This window comes from Nyctereutes procyonoides, unplaced genomic scaffold (assembly GCF_905146905.1).
Source record: "Nyctereutes procyonoides isolate TBG_1078 unplaced genomic scaffold, NYPRO_anot_genome, whole genome shotgun sequence".
Classification (NCBI taxonomy): Eukaryota; Metazoa; Chordata; class Mammalia; order Carnivora; family Canidae; genus Nyctereutes; species Nyctereutes procyonoides.
This window is the reverse complement of record NW_026575136.1, coordinates 18,085,457-18,105,023: the sequence shown is the minus strand read 5'-3', so window position 1 is coordinate 18,105,023 and position 19,567 is coordinate 18,085,457. Positions and strand designations below refer to the sequence as shown.

The 19,567-nt window shown below is 39.0% G+C and overlaps 1 protein-coding gene, 1 non-coding gene and 1 pseudogene across 2 annotated transcripts in view; 1 reads left to right on the top strand and 2 right to left on the bottom strand.

Annotated features, from left to right (window-relative positions):
• LOC129495456 (netrin receptor DCC-like) overlaps positions 1-19,567 on the bottom strand; it is a 735,527-nt gene that overhangs the window by 312,836 nt on the left and 403,124 nt on the right. Inside the window, exon 9 of the mRNA XM_055302992.1 lies at positions 12,435-12,591. Within this exon, the coding sequence (XP_055158967.1) occupies positions 12,435-12,591 (157 nt within the window). The remainder of the gene's footprint in view (positions 1-12,434; positions 12,592-19,567) is intronic.
• LOC129495639 (small nucleolar RNA U13) lies at positions 14,913-15,029 on the bottom strand (annotated as a pseudogene).
• LOC129495635 (U2 spliceosomal RNA) lies at positions 17,691-17,880 on the top strand. Its single transcript, XR_008661574.1, has one exon. It is a non-coding gene; the product is annotated as a U2 spliceosomal RNA (small nuclear RNA).

Sequence of the window (19,567 nt, the reverse complement as noted above, 5' to 3'; positions counted from 1 at the left end):
ATTGTAGTAATAGACATGCCCATCTTTGACTCAATTGTGCATAACTTTAGAAGAGAAGCCATATTCCATTTACATTTTGTTGGCACTCAGCATGTGTACCCACTGAATATAAAAATGGCTATGTCGCCCGTGCTCACAAATTCCTAAATGCATACATAAATAAATGTAAAGATGTTAATAGAATAATTGCATAACATCTCCACATAGTGTAATCTCCAAAATGTGTAGAGATCTGGTTGTGATTCCATTTTTCCATCCCAATTTAGTTGGGTAGCCACTTCACTGTCCTGAGTTTTGTTTTCATTATTTGAAAACAGGGTGGCATCTACCCAAAGGAGTCTTTCTAATCTAATATTCTTTATTGGGAATAGAAAAATCATGTGTGTGTGTGTTTGACTGAATTCAGCACTTTTGTGTTTACATTTCAGAAGTAAGTAGACTTTAAAGATTAAGGATGATGTTATTTCTTACTGGATCATTTGTAACAACATATCTCTAGTACACATATTAAGTAAACACATATTGTCTTGCCCAAGTGCACCAGGGTGTTAACATTTAGTTAAAACCCTGAGGTGAGCAACAAATGCTGTCTTGAGGTATCAAACACCTAATTAATTCTTCACAGGGGGATAAGCTACATTAATGGTGCTTTATAGGGAAGGAATTATGTTACTTTCAATGGAAAGATTTTCAGCATCCCCTTTTTATACACTCCACTTTCACTTTTTTTTTCTTTAGTGTAAACAAGAACAGTACAATGATGAGAAGATTTCAAAACTGAAATACGGAGTCTACTAGAATAGAGCTCAAAATGACAGCAACAATGCTTCCCAGTGCTACACTCCTTATTACTCCAGAGCCATAGAGTTTGAAGTCAGGTGCTGTTTTGAAGGAAAAGTGAGTTCAGAGGTGACTTGCCACCATAGAACGCAGAATGGGAAATGGAGATCATCTAGTTAGCCAGAAGTATTTTGACTAAATTTTGACTAATAATTCTGTTTTTACTTGAATTGGTAAAAAGCATAGTCTGAGGCACAGATTTTTTAAAAATTTACTTTAATATAATCTCTGTTTCAGCATCTAGTACACATTCAAGAGACTAGTTATGTAACAAATAGCTACTGCAATAAAACATAAAAAAAACTATCCTTTCATGGGAAAAAAAAAGCTATTTGTTTCAAATTGTTTATTTTGTTTAGTTTCAGCCTCTGTCCCTTAATAAATAGGACTCAGTTCTTGGTCCTCATCTTGGTTTCATTTTGATTTTTTTTTTTGGGGGGGGGCAGAGTTGGTGACCCATTTTCTCCTTTGAAAGCTACCATTATCATCCATATGCTGAGAAATTCCTGATACAGATATATATTTCCGACCCAAACTTCTCCTCTGAGCTCCAGCCAGTTCCTTATACTGAAGGCCCTACTTGACATTCCCACATGAATATACATAAAAAGCAACATGTCTGAAGCTGGATTTATGATCTTCATGCTCAAACCTGGTTCTTTCCCAGCATCCTAATGTCAGTGAGTCACCCTACCATCCTATCATTTAAATACGCCAGAAAACTAGGAACTATTCTTGAAAATATCCCTTGTCTCACATGACTGCCAATGTGCTATCAGTTTTGCTTCCTAGTTATCTCTAGAATAATATGTTTCAACTGCTTCATCTCCACTGATCCAGCCTTAGTCTGATTTTCCATGATTTCTTGCCTGGACTTTTGCAACCACCTTGATGGCTTCCCTGGATCCACTGGCTGACCACACAGGTCTAACTTCCACTTTGCAGCTATGGTCGTCTTTTCAAAATACAGATCTGATTATGGCATAGACTCTATGCGCACATTCCTTTTCTCACGGAAGCACATTTCTTTGCCTTAGAGCTCTTAATTCAGCGTGTAGTTATATATTCTTCAGTGGAATGATCCACCCGACATTATTAAATTGCCTCCAAAGAGACTGTTGGCTTCTCTATTATTCCCAACACAGAGCCGGACACATAGTCAACTCACAAGTGAATAATGGGTCATTCATTGGTATATGGCATTTATAGAGGGCATGTTTTATTTTTCAGTATACATTAAGTCCACTGGAAGAATTAAATCACTATTCTCTTATTCAATGATCTAAAGACATTTTGAGGTAGAAAGGACAGGGTTTTACACTTTTACAGAGAAGCAGGGTGAAAGGGGGGCTAACTTTGCCAGGCTGTAAGCCAGGATCGGAATGTGGAGCTTTGGATTCTGAATCTTGTTCTCTTTCCTTCACAACACCTCCCTTCATAACGAGCTTCATCAGCTGCACAGCCTCAGCACTGAAGAGCAGGGAAAGAAGATGTAAACACCATGTTGCAAATGTAACGCACGACGGATTCTAAAATGAATTCTCCATGTCAATCATGAAAAGGTGGCCCTCTAATCCTGAGCCATGAGCAGAGGTTTTCTGAGGCAGCATAAAGCAATGTAAAGCATCCAGGGCTGCAGTGGGAAGACCCAGTCCAGCTTCTGTTCTGCCACAGGAAAGGTGTGTGACCTTGAGCAGGTTAGGGCCTATCTTGGGTCTTCCTTGCTTCATTTGCAAAAGGAAGATACCAGTCCCTTATCTGCCTACCTCACAGGGTTATTGTGAGGATTAAATTGAATGATGCTCATGAAAGTGTTTTAATTCTCTCATCTGAACTCCCACGGTACTTTATATGTGCCTCTTTTAGGAAATGTCTTTTACTTTGTATGGTACAGCGAAAAGATCACTAGACTAGAAACCTTGCATTTAAATCTTTCTTCTAATATTTGCTAGTTGTGTAGCTTCTTAGGCAGTGGGCATGGCATTTTTTTTTCTTCTTCTTTTTTGTAGATTTTCTGAAGAGAGTGAGGCGTGCTGATTTCTAAAATGGAAATTAGCATACCTGCCTTATCAGAGGATCAGACGGGTTAACATTTGTAAAGTGATAAAGTACTCTCTAAATATAAATTAGGAAATACTTGTATTTCATTGCTTTTCCTTTCTAAGACACACAATCATTTGCGCTGAGTGTTTTTGGAGCACCAGGCATTATGCAAATATTTTAGGCACTAATTTTTAAAGTGGTCATACATGTCAGTTACTATTATTTTCCCACAGGAGGAATGTATCCCATATGAGGGCCACACAGCTAGTGAGATTCTGAGCCAGGAATGAAACCCATGCAGTTTGAGTTCCATAGCCACATTACCTTAAGCTTTTGGCTACACCATGTCACACTCCATAAGTAATTTTACACTATGGAATGGGAAGTATAAAGTTTATATATATATATATATATTATATATATTAATATATATATATAATATATATATTATATATACATATAATAAATAATAATATATAAAGTTTGCTACTGTGCTTATAATTGGTAAATAAATGATGCAAATCAACTTAGCCATTAAGTCAGAAAATTACTGGAAAGAAGCCTATAGATGAAATTCATGTCATAATTCTGAAAATATCAAGAAAGTCTGATTCTCTTCCAGGTTAATCCACCAGCTATTTTAGGATCAAGTTGGTGTAGCAATTGAGAACACCTGCTTTGGAATCAGGCCTGCATTATATCCTGCTTCTACCACTCACTAGCTGTATATCAGAGATGACAATGTCTTCTTTAAGCCTCATTTGGATAATATTTTGTTTGGGGATGAAATAAGATAATTTATGTAAGATGGTTAGCCTGGCATCTGGCACAGTGAGTATTCAATAAATGCTTCCTCTCGTCATGAATGCTTACTCTGTGGCCTTAGGCATGAGACTCACCCCTCCCCGAGTATCAGTTTCTAAATGTTTAAGTAGCAGAAAGTTGCACTATGATTCCAAAGATCACTTTCAATTCGATGATGTTTTAGGTACAAGGACGGGATAGCTGGATATCTGCGAGGCAACTGCATTTCTGTGAATCCTGGCTTTCAGGTTCCGGGATTTATGGTGCTCCCTGACTTATGAAATGAAAGCACTCAAGGGGTTGAATAAAAAAAAAATGTTAACTATGGCACTTGCATTATTGACACCATTAACCAGTCAGACAGATTAATGATAATCTGAGCTAGAGTAATTTGCCTGACAAAGTCATTGCTAGTCTCAGGCAAATGTTAAATCCACCACCTTTTAAAAAGCTATTGTGTTAAAGAGCTAAATAAACCTATGTAAGCAAATAAGCATCACAGCAAACTGCTCAGGGATATATGGCATATATTTGCTCTAGTTGAGAAAGAGAAAATGAACAGGGATATTGGAATCAAATTTCAAAATCGACTTTTATTTTTTCTCAATTAAAACAAAGTTTTTATTGAGCTTCAGTGAGCTTATTCATCTTTCTCAGTAACACAATTTGTTTTATTGGTTAAGGAACTAGCTATTAAGAATACCACATCTGTCTCTCTGCTACCTTTATCATATTAGTTCCAATCAGTGAATGTCTACAGAAGTCATGGTACTAGACACTTGGGTATGGAATTATAAATAAGATCTAGTTTCAGTCATCAGAAAGGGACACATGCATGTACTTAAAGAAACACAAAACTGGAACAAAGATAGGGATAATATAATAGTAATCAAGGGAAGATAAAAGAAAAATTGATGACTTCTGAGCTTGAGGACTGTGGAGAAATTCAAAGTGGTGGACATTTCAGGCAGGGCTTCAACTCAACAAATATTTTTTTGTGTGTTTTTTTTATGGGTTGCATATTGCTCTAGGTGCTAAGAATAGCTCAGTGAATTAACAAGATAAGAACATCCCTGCCCTCGTAAAGCTTATAGTCTGGCATCAAGAAAGGGGATTCAGTAAACAATTAGTACAAGGTGATAAAGCTGGGGGAAAATATATATGAATGAAAAAGAGTGTAGGGAATGGTAAGGTGCCACTTCATTAAGATTCAGTGGCAGTTACTGAGAATGGCCCACATGGATGGCAAGGGGAGGAACATTCTAGGCAGGCTGAAGAGCAAGGGCAAAAACTTGAGGGACAAGGATTCTTGGTATATTTAGGAAACACCAGGGAGCCAGTGAAACTGGACAGAAGTGAGCAAATAGGTCAATGATAAGAATAAGTGAGGAGTATAGGAAGGCGACAAGGGGCCAAATCAGGAAGGATATCCTGCTGAGTCTCTGAATTAGATAGAAAAGTCACTGGAGGGTCTTAAAGCAGAAGGATAACAGGACCTAAGGTCTGTTTTATTTTTTTTTTAATTTTTTTTTATTTTATTTACAATAGTCACACAGAGAGAGAGAGAGAGAGAGGCAGAGACACAGGCAGAGGGAGAAGCAGGCTCCATGCACCGGGAGCCCGATGTGGGATTCAATCCCGGGTCTCCAGGATCGCGCCCTGGGCCAAAGGCAGGCGCCAAACCGCTGCGCCACCCAGGGATCCCCTAAGGTCTGTTTTAAAAGATTTATTCCTGCTGCTGTGGGGAGAACAGCCTTGAGAGGTTATTGCAATAGTTCAGATGAGACTAGGTGGTAATAATAAGGGGCAAGAAGTGGTAAGATTAAGCATATGTTTTATTTTTATTCATTTATTTGACTTTATTTTTGTTTTATGGAAAATTTTAAGCAAAACAAAACAAAAATAATATGGTGAACCACTTTATTCCCATCACTCAGCTCAAAACTGAAACTTATAGCCAGTCCTTAGTATTATTTTGTGGCAAATATCAAGCATTATATTGTTTCATGGATTTAGGATGCATTTCGATAGTGTTGCTAAGGCTTGATGTTTTTGGTTATGGGATAGAAGAAAAAGAAAAAGAAAAGAACTATTACTCCAAAAACTTTGGCCTGAATAATGAGAAATATGTACACATCACGGGAATGGGGCAATCTCTGGAATAATAAAATATTTAGAGGAGGGTTGAAGGAAAGCAGAGATTTGGCCTTGTTGATGATTTGTAGATGCTCGTAAGAAATCAGAAGTTGAGAGACCAAGAAAGAATTTGGATATATGATTCAGGTTTGCGGGTAAAATGTCAAGACCAGAGATACAAATTTGGAAGACATCAGCATACTGACAAAATGTAAAATCACAATCTGGATAAAAAGAGATCTTCAAAGTCTGAGCCCTGGGGCAATCCAATACTCACAGGTCAGGGAGATTTGAAGTACAAAGTAGAAGCTAAAAATGAGTGGCCAGAGGGATTAGAATAGAACCAGGAAAGTGCATGTAGTAGAACCCGAAGGAATAGTAAGTGTCACAAAAGGGGAAGTGACCAAATATGACAGAATTTGCTTACTGCCCAAGTAATGCGAGGACTGGGAGTTCACTATTGAGTTTAGCAACATGGAAGCCACTGGTGAACCTACAGATAAGAGCAGTTTCGTGAGATATTAGGGACAGAGCCACAACTGAGGGACACCTAGGTGGCTCAGGGGTTGAGTGTCTCCCTTTGGCTCGGGTAATGACCCTGGGGTCCTGGGATCAAGTCCCTCATCAGGCAGGACCCTGCTTCTCCCTCTGCCTGTGTTTCTGCCTCTCTCTCTCTCTCTCTCTCTCTCTCTCTCTCTCGTCTTTCTCATGAATAAATACATAAAATCCCTTAAAAAGAGAGTCACAATTGAAATAGGAGGTAAAGGATTGGGGTGAAGTTGGGCAACTCCAGGAAATTTGCTATACAAGAGAAGAGAGAGCAGAGTGGTAGAGGAGGGAGAAATGGGATGGGGGGGGATTGGTTGGGATGGAAAATCTAAATAAGGGCACGCTTGTATGTTGATAGACATGATCCATAGAGTGGACAAATCGATAATGAGGGCAGAAAGGGGATAGCTGAAGCTTTGCTCTTTTGTTTAAAGATAGGATAAAATCCAGTGCATAAGTGAAAGTTTGGCCTTATTTGTTAAGAGTATGGGCAGTTTTTTATAGACATTTGAGGAGACATATGCTTAAGGACACATCGGGTTAGGAAGTCAGATATGAAAACTCTCTCAGCTCCCCTTCTGATTACTACTGTTTTCTAGGAGATTAGAAGCAAAGTCAACTAAGGGTAAGGGAAAGAAGGAAAGTGTTGGAGACTTGAAACGAAAAGACATGGAATGTAAGTAGGGGTGTATTGTGAGAGAGGCTGCCTGATGTACGTGATACAATCTCCAGCAGCGGTAAGGGGCAGATCAATATCTGTAGCTCTAAATTTAAAGACTAGTCAGCACAATTACATATTTTCTTCAAGGAATTCAGCTACAAGAGTACACGTAGAGAATAGGTGGAAAGTAACATTTACTTGAGTTGGCTTCTGCTGAGAAATTAATATGAGATGAAAGAACAGCAAAGCAAAACTTTGGTTGTACGTCAGTGTTCATAATAATGGGCTCTGGGGTTTTAGCTGCTGAATGAGTGAAGGAAAACAGAAGGGATGAAGGACCAAGAACACACCGTAGAACCAAGGGATTGCTCCCTGTGGAATCAAAGGTTTGCTGCAGCCAGAGTCCTAAATGGAAGATAGGAAAATCAGAGTCTAGAGAGTGAGATAAAAGAAGGATGTGTGAAGCGGAGATGCTGAGGAGGCTGCAGGGATGGCTGTTGACAAGGACAGTGACTAACTAACCACGGGGGTGTGGACTAACTAACCATGGGCTGGGAAGATAAGAAAGATTTCAGTAGATAAGGAGAGAATTAAAAGTTTATAAGTAGGAAAGAGTGAGCAGCTATTAAATGGTTCATACAAAACCAGGAATGTTATTATTTTTATTATGATTACTACCTTTGGGCCTTATTTTCAGTCTCTTTCCCACATTGTCTCTGAGCTCACACTGTTCCAAGCCCCTCCATTCTGCCTATGGGCAGTGACTGTCTTAGATGTGTTGCTTCAAATCCTTCAATTAGTTCTCACTGCAATTCTGAGAGGTGTGATTCATCTTCACCTTGGCTATCATCCCCGAGAGATGTTATTCCTGTCTTTCACATATAAATGCACAAAAGTCACACATCTGATAAACAGTAGTACCATTTTTAATTCAGCCATTTAGACTTCAGTGGCATATGCTTAACCATGGGAACAACACTCTACCTGGATATAGATTGGATGTAGACTTCCATTCAAAGGCTTTGTAAGTTATTTTTTTAAGATTTTATTTATTTATTCATGAGGGACACAGAGAGAGAGAGAGGCAGAGACACAGAGGGAGAAGCAGGCTCCCCCTGGGGAGCCCGATGTGGGACTCAATCCCAGGACCCTGGGGTCACAGCAAGAGACACTAAACCACTGAGCCACCCAGGTGTCCCGACTTCATAAGTTATTAGTGGCATGTCTTTATATAGAAATTTTATCACATTTAAATTTAAGAACATTCACATTTTCTCCCCAGTAGGGTGAGTAATCTGAACTGTAGTTCAGAAAGATAACTAGAAGAGACAGTGAGGAGGATGGATTAGAAGGCAAGAAGCTATTGTCAGAGATCAGACCGGTGATGATGGAGATAGAATAAAGAGGGCATCGCCGAGCTGTGGCCAAGGTAGACTTGGCAAGACAGAATGACTGATGGCAGAACCAAGGGGCCGGGAGGAATAAAATATGACTTAGATTTTCCGTTTGGTCAACAGGATGGAAGGTACTAACATATACCAAGAAAAGAAAGGAAAATAAACTTAAGGAGGAGACAGTGAGTATGGTTTGGGCAGGGTAAATTTAAGGTAGCTCCAGGAAATCCAGGTGGCTCCATGAAGATAATTAGGCAAGAATTATTACCTCCAGTTTTCACAGCTGCACACACTGAGATCCAAAGACTAAAAGACTCATCATAAGGTCACGGAGTTAAAGAGCTGCAGATGAGACTAAAATGAATGCCGACTTCATTGTGGTAATGGATGATCATAGGGAACATGGGCTATATGTGTACAATGTATATTTCTCTTATTTTAAAGTTAGGTCAAATTAGAAAAGAAACTTGAAAAATGCTATGCTTTATTGCTGCGGACTAGAAAGCACTTTGAGACGCAGCATGGACAAAGTTGTGCTGTTCCTTCTGGTTCCTTCTGATTATCATACTACACTAACTGCCACTCTGGCCAGCCCAAGCTATGTTGCCCCTTTTGAATCCTGAGGGGGTTCCTGAAGATCATTGTAAGTTTAAAGCACTCACACATTTTAGAGACTAGACTAAGCCTCACACTTGAATCCTGGCTTCTTCCCACACTTTGTCTCGGTACCTCAGTTGGCACCGGGACACTTGTAACAGCCGTCTATGTCATTCTTCTACAAAAGAATGAATGGTGGAAGCCAGGATCAGTGTGAGCTCGGCCCTATGAAAAAGTGGGTCCCCCTAGGGCACTTGCCATTTCTCTCTATTTCTCTCTGTCCCTTTCTTTTTCACTCTCCCTCTCTACTCTCCCCATGCTGCCCCCACCCCCCAAAATATTCCAACTATGTAGATGAATCAAACAGGCTACACTTTGGCTAGTAGACTTTCCAGAAAGTGAATGCAGTCTGGGTTTAAGGATGAAAGAAGCGGCTGCCACATCTCAGAAACTCCTGCCTACCAATGGGGGTCCATCCTCAGATGGTTCTATATAAGAAAAGGTTTAAAATGTAAGAAAAGATGTGGCTCTCGGGACTCAGCCAAATCAGCAGACCAACATCTATGTAGACCCTAGTTGCGCTACCCAAATCCTCATCACTTGAAGAACATGACATTCCATCCTTACGTGAGAGGCACAGTACTTCGGCTGAGTACATTTGTAAATAGGTGTAGTTCTCTACAGAATCATGGGGTTTGGCAACCCAGTGTTTCTCTGAAGCAACCCAGTGTTTCTCCGAAGCAAACCAGTGTTTCTCTTAGCTTTCACATGATGACCTCTTTGACAGCCTTTAATTGGCAAACTGAAAACCCAAATGTTGATGAGGAGGAAGGAAAGTAAAAAATGCCTAAGAATTGGAATGGAAAGGTCTAGTAAGAAGGGTTCCTTGCTTTTATGATTCCTTCTTTCTTTTTTTAAGCTTTTATTTCAATTTCATTTAATTAACATACAGGGTAATATTAGTTTCAGGTGTCTGATTCCTTCTAAGTGAAGTGCTTAAAGTAGCTTTATGCTCTAATATTAAATAAAATTTCCCAAACACTGAACATACTTATATGCAAATGCACTTGCTCAAATGTCAAGAACTAGTGATATATAATAATGATACCAATCATATAGGCATTCAAATAAATATTTCAAAATGCCATTTCAGACAATATGGCAAATTAGATATATGAAAAACTCTTCTGTTATGGCACATCTAAAGTGTTGCATAAATTATTCAAAATCTCTTTTATTTAAAAAAGTGTTTTTTTTTATCTATAATATACTGGCAGCAAAATAAGAAAATTATATTGAGAAAGCCGACTTGTGGAGCTGGTATTAGCCTGAGGGTATGTGCCTATCAATAGAAGTCTGGGAGCTAGAAGTTTTAGAAACCAATAGGAGAGAAGAATAGGAAATGTAGCTTGCAGGTAAAGTGGTATGTATGGTCTGATTAAAGAACCTCACATTCAGCCAGGATCCTAAAAGAGAAAACTTCCATGGGTGAAGTTGAAAATGAAATTAGCCTCCTGAAAGAACTGAACATACACTCCCAGCCTTGGTTTAGTTGAAACAGAACAACAAAAAAATCTTAGAATTCCTTACAAGTCTGCATTTACCCATGTGAGTTGATATGTTAAAAATGGCAGAAAAAAATGTTATCATACTTAATGGACTTTCTCATGAGCAATAAAATATCAGCATGAGACCAGTATGGACTAAACAAACCTTAGCAAAATACTACTTTAACATGGTCTCATTTTGGTAAATCACATCCTCCCAGAAGATTGTTCTTTAATACTTGGTCTCAAAAATACCCTCAGAGAAATTTCTAAGGATTAGAGTTAACAATCAAGAATTACCCATACATGAAAAAGAACAAGCCACTATGAGGAAAAGTCAGCAGAAACATATCATTGAATCAGATTCATAAAAACTACAGATATTAGAATAATCAAACATAGAATATAAAATAAGTATAGTAAATTTAAAGAAATAAAGAAATGTTAGTTTCTTTTCTTTATGTTTTAATTTTTTAATTTTTATTTATTTGCGAGAGAGAGAGAGACAGTGGGGGGCAGGGGCAGAGGGAGAAGGAGAGTCTTAAGCAGACCCCAAGCTAAGAGCAGAGCCCAACATGGGGCTCGACCTCACAACTCTGAGATCATAACCTGAGCTGAAACCAAGAGTCAGATGTCTAATCAAATGCATCTCATAGGTGCCCCCACAATTTATTCTTAGACAAGAAATTGGGATTTATCTAATATCTACCTTAGACTTAATAGTTATTTATTATTTATTTGTTTATTTATTTATTTATTATTTATTTATTTATGAGAGACACAGAGAGAGAGTCAGAGATGTAGGCAGAGGGAGAAGCAGGCTCCCTGTGGGGAGTCTGATGTGGGACTCCACCCCAGGACCCCAGGACCCCAGGATCATGCTCTGAGCTGAAGGGAGATGCTCAGCCACTGAGCCAACCAGGTGTCCCTATGCTACACTTAAAAATCAAACTTCAAAGTCTTAAAATCATGAAATATTTCAAGGAGAAAGTGTTGAGAAAAATCAAGAAAAATAATAGGTTGCAGTCTTGAAAGCAGGGATATACAGATCAAGTGACAGGTGAAAAGAGGAACAACATGAGGTGCCCAGGTGACTCAACTGGTTTAGCATCTGAGTCTTGATTTTGGATCAGGTCATGATCTTAGGGTGAGAGATTCAGCCCTGTGCTGGGCTCTGTGCTCAGTACAGAGTCTGCTTGAAATTCTCTCTCCCTCTGCCCTTCCCCCCACCCACTCTCTCTCTCTCTCTTTCTCTCAAATAATAAATAAATAAAATCTTTAAAAAATAAAGAGGAACAACAATTTCTACCAAATAGTAGGTATTCTTGTATGACCTTTACATATGCAACATAATTTAATCCTAAAAAAACAAAAAACAAAAAAAAAACAACAAAAACTTGGGAGCTAAGTAGTATCATTTGCCCTTTATTATACACTAAAGTCAGGCTCAGAGAAGTTAACGTGGTTTTCTTGAGATCATGTAATGTCAATGACAGAGCTGGGATTACACTCTGTGGTTCTTTCATACCCTGTCCTGTTAATTCACAGCCTAATTCTGTTCCTCTGTTTATCACTTTGAAAATCAAAGAAATAAAAAAAAAAAACCTGATTATCATATATTCCCATACTTGTCTTTTTTCAAGGAAGTTTCCTATAAATGACTTTATTTGATTCTATAAACGATCCCACTTTAAAAGACACACACAGGCCATGGAGATAAATTATCTCCACTTACTGATGAATAATGAGCAGAGCTGAGATTCCATATGGTCCCCAAAGTCCTAGTTCAAGATCTCCTGCAGGTTCCTTTATGCCACAGTATGTACCTAAGGAAGTGGTGGATGAGGTACTAATAGCACCCACCTGTTGTCACCTTCTCTGGAGAAAAAGACCGTGAAGGTTTGAATGTTCCCTTTGGCTTCTGCAGGTGGGCGCCAGCTGAGACGCACAAACCGACTGGACACCAGCACGGGGACCACATCTCTGGGAGCAGAAGGGAGGACACTGGAGCTTGGGATAGCTAGGGAGGAAGAAGAGGAGGCTGTCAGAGGAAATGTACAGACCCAGCAGCAAACCCAGTATGGGCCATTCTACAGGAAGGAAGAAAAACAAGGAAAATCAAACAATCAGTAAATGGAATCAAAGGTATATTAGAGGGATGCCTGGGTGGCTCAGTGAGTGAGCCTCTCTGCCTTTGGCTCAGGGTGTGATCCTGGGATCCCGGGATCGAGTCCCACATCGGGCTCCCCGCAAGGAGCCTGCTTCTCCCTCTGCCTGTGTCTCTGCCTCTCTCTCTGTGTCCCTCATGAATAAATAAATAAAATCTTTAAAAAAAAGGTATACTAGAATTTCTTGGAGCTTATGAGAGGGTAGCTAACTAATGACATGCGATTTTACTGCATATTTGTCCAATTTCCTTTACTCATGGGATCCGTAACAATTAAAAATGTTCTGTTTAGACATAGACAGGGATAAATGCCTCAGGAAACCGAGCAGTTTTCACAAAACCAAATTCTACTCAGAGCCTGACTACTGTGTTTTAGATACAACTTGAAGGAACAGCAAATCAAAGTATGGAAGCAAACCAAAAGTAGAAAGAGTTCTCACAGACTCTTCCTTTCCGCTAGAAAGGAACTGATAGAAAAAACCCTTCTTCTACCAGACATAAGATGCTCGCCCCATGCTTGTAGGATATCACTGTAGGTACAGCTAAATTTAACAATTGTTAATCACAGGAATAAGTCATCCACAGTTGAAGAATTAGTTTTATAAATATTTGGGGCATTTATAATCTGTAATAGAACTTTCTATTAAATGTGTGTGTGTGTGTGTGTGTGTGTGTGTGTGTGTGTGTGTGCGCATTCATAGTTCATTTTATGTTTTCAAGTTCCCAAGGGCAGGGAATACACATTCATTTTGACAGGTGATTTCTAGCCCCAAATCACAAGGACCCATTTGCGTACATTTAATCTTCAAACTGGCTTTTGTGGGCTATTTTCTCTAGTTCTTTCCAAACTTAGTCTCCATCCTTGCATTCACTTTCTACAGAGGCAGACTGAATCGCTATTCCTGCTACACACTACACTCCTGTTAGCTGGAAAGTCCCCTGGGGTGAGGGGGCCTATCTCGTTCCCCAATAGCTCCAGAAACATTATCAATTGACAATACACAACCAGTTGCACAGAGAAAGAGGTTTTAAAGCCTCGTTTTTGATCAACACAGTATTTGAAACAAATGGCAGGCTAGAAGCAAGTGAGTCCATCTTTTGTGGCAGAGTGGTGAGGAGAGGGAAGAGATTGATGCCTGGATATGTAGTATCTGTCTTAAAAATATGGGTGTTATTAAACCTCCTGACAAAACCCTGTACTTCTACACACCTGGACATCTCAAACTAGCACGCTTATGTGAATTTATCCTCCCCACCCCCGTCACTGTCCACTCAGCCTACTTCTCCTCCCAGGCTGCTCAACTCACTTGTATACATCGTCCTCGTGACTGTACAACCCAGAAACCCAAAGGGTATCCCCTACCCTTGCCTCTAGGTCATCCCTTCTAGGACTACCCCCCGCCCCCGGACATCTGGTAAATCTACTCTGTGTTCCCTCCACTGCCACCATCCTTCTGTCTCCACTCCACCATCCTTCTGTCTTCTCCAGTGCCTCTGCTTCCTTTCCACTCATCCCCCTCAAATGTATTCTGTGTACAGCATCCGGAATAAGCTTATAAGAGGACACATTTGTTCATACTACCTAATATTTATTTATCCTCAGTGTCTACTCTTTACCTCAAGGAATCTCCAAACTTTGAAATGGGCCTACTGGGCTGGCTCCTGTTTATCACTTTTCTTGGTCTGCCTTCCTCCACAAAGAGGCCCTAAGAAAAGGATTTACATGCAAATGATTGGGAAGGTGGGAAGTGAGATGGCAGGAAGTGAAGCCTAGGAAAAGTGACTTATCTGGCAGTTAGCACTGTGGGAAACTGGAAAGCAACTCTACTGGGGACTCTGGGGCCATTGTGGCACAGGCCTCTAGGTTATCTGTCTTGAGGGAAGCAGACGGAGGTATTTATCCACCCCTCCTCCACCGCTGATTGAGGTGATTTCAAGGGCCATCCTGCATAATAGCCTAGTATGTTCCTGTTGCCACAAAAATACCACTTTGGAGAGAGGCTTGCAAGATTTCCACAGTAAGCAGCATCCAGTAGATCCACTCATCCAAAAAAAAATATTCATAAAGTGCCTACCCAACCCCAGCCCTTCTAGGTACAGAGGAGACAAAGGCAAAAATAGATGAGGCATCCTTCATGAAGCTCACATGGAGGTTCCCTGGCTTTTCTCCTCCATGTCAGATGAGGAATGAGTGCTGAGTGTTATGCTGAGTTCTTAACACAGTTTGAAGGAGGCACAGGTCACACAAAAGCATGAACACCCAATCATCACACCTAAGAATGACAAAGGATCTGTAGGCTCCCTGGCTTTTTCCTGCTTGTATTAATCAAGCTCTCTCCATGTAGGTCCCCTGGCGACCCCCCAAAGCCTTCCCAGAGCTACTCCCACTCGAGACCCATCTCATCCACCTAACTCCTGCTGTCCCTCTTCACTTAGTTTAGTGTTGTCTTCTCTGGAAAGAATGACCCAAAGTATTTGCAAAATATCCAACAGGTGATAGTTAATATCTACTATACAAAAAAAGTAAAAAAAAATCAATAAAATAATAAAGAATCTGATTTTATTTTTTTATTATTATTATTTTTAGAATCGTAGGGCTCAACCTGACAGTAAACAAAGTGTGCATTAAAATAAATCTAAAATGTCTGTCAGAATCAAATGTATTAAAAAAAAAATCGGTCAGAGAAGCAAGACTTTAGAGAATGTTAATATCTAAGGTTGGCCAGGATGTGACTGACACTCTCTTACATTGTCAGTTGAAGTTTCTAAGAGTCGGCTTTTTAGCAGTTATTTTGGCAAAATCCTTTAAAAAAAATATTCATACCATCTGACCATTCTCAGGTCTATACATTTATCATTAAAAAAAAAGTAACCCCTTTATCTATGTATCCTTGCAAAATCATAGCTCATTTTCTCAAAATGTTAACACCTACACACCTTACCAATTTAAAGCAAATGGGATCATCATTATATATATATATATATTTTTTTTACAAAAGATCTATACAAATAAAATGTGATCAATGGTGACTTGAAAAAATCTTTTGAGAATCCTCAAGAAGTTAGACAAATTAGTTTTAAAACTACAGGTGAAAAATTTTCAATTCCTTTTTTCCCTAAAGGCACCTAATTTAGAGATGGTATCACATCAAAACTGCATTGGCTTCCCCACCTATTCAGGGGCTGCCAAGAAGGAGAGCAATGGGGGTCTGTGCACGATGCTTTTCTCTTCGGGCCTCCAGGAGTGCCTTCTCACAGAGCTAGTCTAGACGCAGATGACACAGATAAATCTCAGAATAGAATTAATCATGAACTCTTTTACCTCAATTTAAACAGTCCTCGTTTGAAAAGGAGCAGACACATTTTTAACAAAGGGATGGCTCCTTTCTTTATACAGGGAATTAATTTTGTTCTTACTAATCCTCCATGCTTTCTCTCAACAGTAACTCGTCTTCACATAAGGTCTCAATAAGGAACCAATCAGGACTTTTTTCTTGCTCTAGGAGGCCTAATCTCCAGGCTGGCCCTAATCTCCCCGGCCCATTACTGTTGCCATGGTTACAGCTTCTTTATCTGTTGTCATGGAGAAGAGGAAGCAAATTTACCATACTATAACATAGTGTTTTTTTGGTTTTTGGTTTTTGTTTTTAAGAATCTCTAAAATAAATAAATAAATAATCAGGGGCACCTCAGTGGATCAGTGGTTGAGCGTCTGCCTTTGGGTCAGGTCATAACCCAGGGTCCTGGGATCAAGCCCCACATCGGGCTCTCTGCATGGAGCCTGCATCTCCCTCTGCCTGTGTCTCTGTCTCTCTGTGTCTCTCATGAATAAATAAATAAAATATTTAAAATCAATCAATCAATCAATCAATCATAGCAAAATCCAGGAAAAGGAAGTGATTTCTGAAAATAGTATAACTCCAAAAAATAGTTTTAGTTTTTTAAGTTACTAGTTACTATTACTACTACTACTACTACTACTACTACTACTACTACTGCTGCTGCTGCTGCTGCTGCTGGTACTGGTACTAATACTATTTCATGATGCCATTGCAATAGCCTTGGTAACAATTACATTCTTGGGTTAATTTTTCTATAAAGCCATGGTCTGTCTAGATACCAGAGAGTTTTTTTCTCTTAGAATTTTACGATGTAATGTTTACAGGCATTAATTTTTCCCTGAGTTTATGAACTCCCTGACCTCCACTCCCTATGAGGCACATGAACGATAATAAGATGTATTCACAAACACATAAAATATTTAATTTGCGTTAAACATCAAACAACTAATAGGCTTATTTCCTTGTCATTCTCCATATTATTAACGAAAATACTATAAATGTAGTCGCCAGATCAACTAGATGTTTTATTTGCTGCATCTCCTTATTAGCCTTCATATTTAAGTAAAATATAAATAGATGACATTAGTAAAATTAAAGGAACATTTAACTGTTCTCAGGGCAAACTCGATTCCTTTTCCTTTTGTATTTTTTTCTTATCATTGTTCCTTTGATCCCAAACTCTAGCTTTTAATTGTCAAAATGAAGAAGTGGACAAAATTTACATTTTGATATAATGTTATATAGTTTACAAAGTAATTTTGCGAACTTACCAAAAAGAAGCTCAGCTGTAAAAGATTGTGATTATTAAGAATAGCACTTTTTTCCTACAATTTCATGGTATTTTCAATATTCAAAGAATCATGGCTTTCGAGCTAGTATATTGAGAACTTCAGTAAAACTAAGAAATATGAATTTTAAAATAATAATGATTTGAAACCATTTTTTATTTTAAATTAATATGAGATAAAAGTTAATGATTTCCATAATATTTCATTAAATATTAAAAATTACATAAAAGAACGTAGTGGGTTAGTATCTAAAATGGAATAATCAATATTTATTGAATGTCTAAGTTCCTACTGTTGTGCTTGAAGTGAAGAATTATTTTTAATTGCTTCTCGGCCTTTTAGCTAAGATCAAGTATAGTATCTGTTCTTATCAGTTTAATATCTAATACATCCTCCGTAAGAGGACAATGTGTTAAATGGATTTTTGGAGCAGGAGATGGAATAAGAGCTTGCTCCACCCACTCCACACATTGACCTGGTATTGTAGTACTTCCTGGAATGGTGCATCCCACAAAACAACAATAAGAACAACAATAAAAACCATATTTAAACTATAGTTTTTTCCCTAAGAGAATGGGGAACTATTTTTAAGACGTAAGGTGTATACATATAAGACAATTACAAGAAGTCTCTTTTAAATTCCATCCTAAATTTTCAGTAGGGTGGTTGTTTAGAAATCAGAACACATGTTCTCACTAGACCATTTCTATTCTGTTCCCAGAATCCTATTTAATTGATCATTTTACAAACTATCATAGTAGTAGTGCTATGAAATTTCCTTTGGTAAATCAATTTATGTATCCAATCATTAATCCATCCAATATTCATGGAGGGATTACGATGCATAAATCATTGCATGAAGGCCTTTTTAAATCCATCTCCCAATTCCAGAAAGGAAAGCCAGCTCCGTAATGAGTAATCTCCCTGTCCCAGCTTCACCGACAAGGACCAGTCTCCTCCCACCTCTCCTATTGCTCCTCTACATCCCAGTTCTACATTCTTAGTTGTCTCAGGCAGGGGTAAGCCTGAGAAGGATGCAGGGGAAGGTCTCTGGGGTCACTGATCCCATCAGGTCCATGAAAACCTCATGCTTTCACCTCTGCTACTTTTGTGTGCTGCAACCTGAGTTGGAATACCTCCCTCCAATGGCTCTGCTTCTCTGACCTGGACTGCTTCTTCAGACTTCTGCTCAGGTAACACCTCACTGATTCCCACCCTGATTTTGGAACCTCTAGCTCTGGACCTTCACAGGACTAGGAGAAGTCCCTTCTGGAAATTTCCTACATGGAACTCTAATGGTCTAGTCATTTTTTGGTATCCTATGCCAAATTACATATTCTGTAAGAGTAGAAGCCAAGTCTACAGTTTATGACTCTAATAGCCAAATCTAGTACCATACATTTAGTGACATCCTAGGTATCCAATGCATTCTTGTAGTCTTAGCTAAATGAAAGGTACGGCGAACTTGTGAAATTCTAATGTTAAGACTTTGGCTAAAAAATTCCCTTTCAGGGGCACCTGGGTGGTTCAGTTGGTTGAATGTCTGCCTTTGGCTCATGTCATGATCCCAGAGTCCTGAGATTGAGCCCCATTTCAGGCTCCCTGCTTTGCAGGGAGTCTGATTCTCCCTCTCCCTCTGCCCCTCCCCGTTTGTGCTCTCTCTCTCTCTGAAATAAGCAAATAAAAATCTTTTTAAAAATCCCCTTTCAGAACCCTCAAAAACGGGTATTTGAGATTATGTACTGGGAGGGGACTGAGCTATTACTATAAGCTGGTCATGTTAATCATTATTACTCTGCTAATAAATTACAAAGTAGATTAAAAAGCTGAACTCTCAGGAAGATTCCAAGGGAATGTATATTTATGATGAGACTATTTCATTTCAGACCAAATGAGAGGGGAACATGTTCCTAAAATCCAAATATGTGCCAAATAATGCAAAAGATGTGTTCGTATAGGAATGATTCCTAAGAGAAATAATTCTTTCATTAAGAAGCAGAATAGAAGCCTGAAAAGTCTGAGCTGACCTACACAACCAGAAAAGAACCTGGGGATCTGTTATAGGAAGTGTGATTCTTATCCCCAAACCATATATCAAAGAGACTTGCCAGGACAAGGTTGCATGGTAAGAAGAATTACCTATGGCCACACAAAGATATAAGATGAAAAAAGAAATTCTGGAGAGTAATATCATATCAA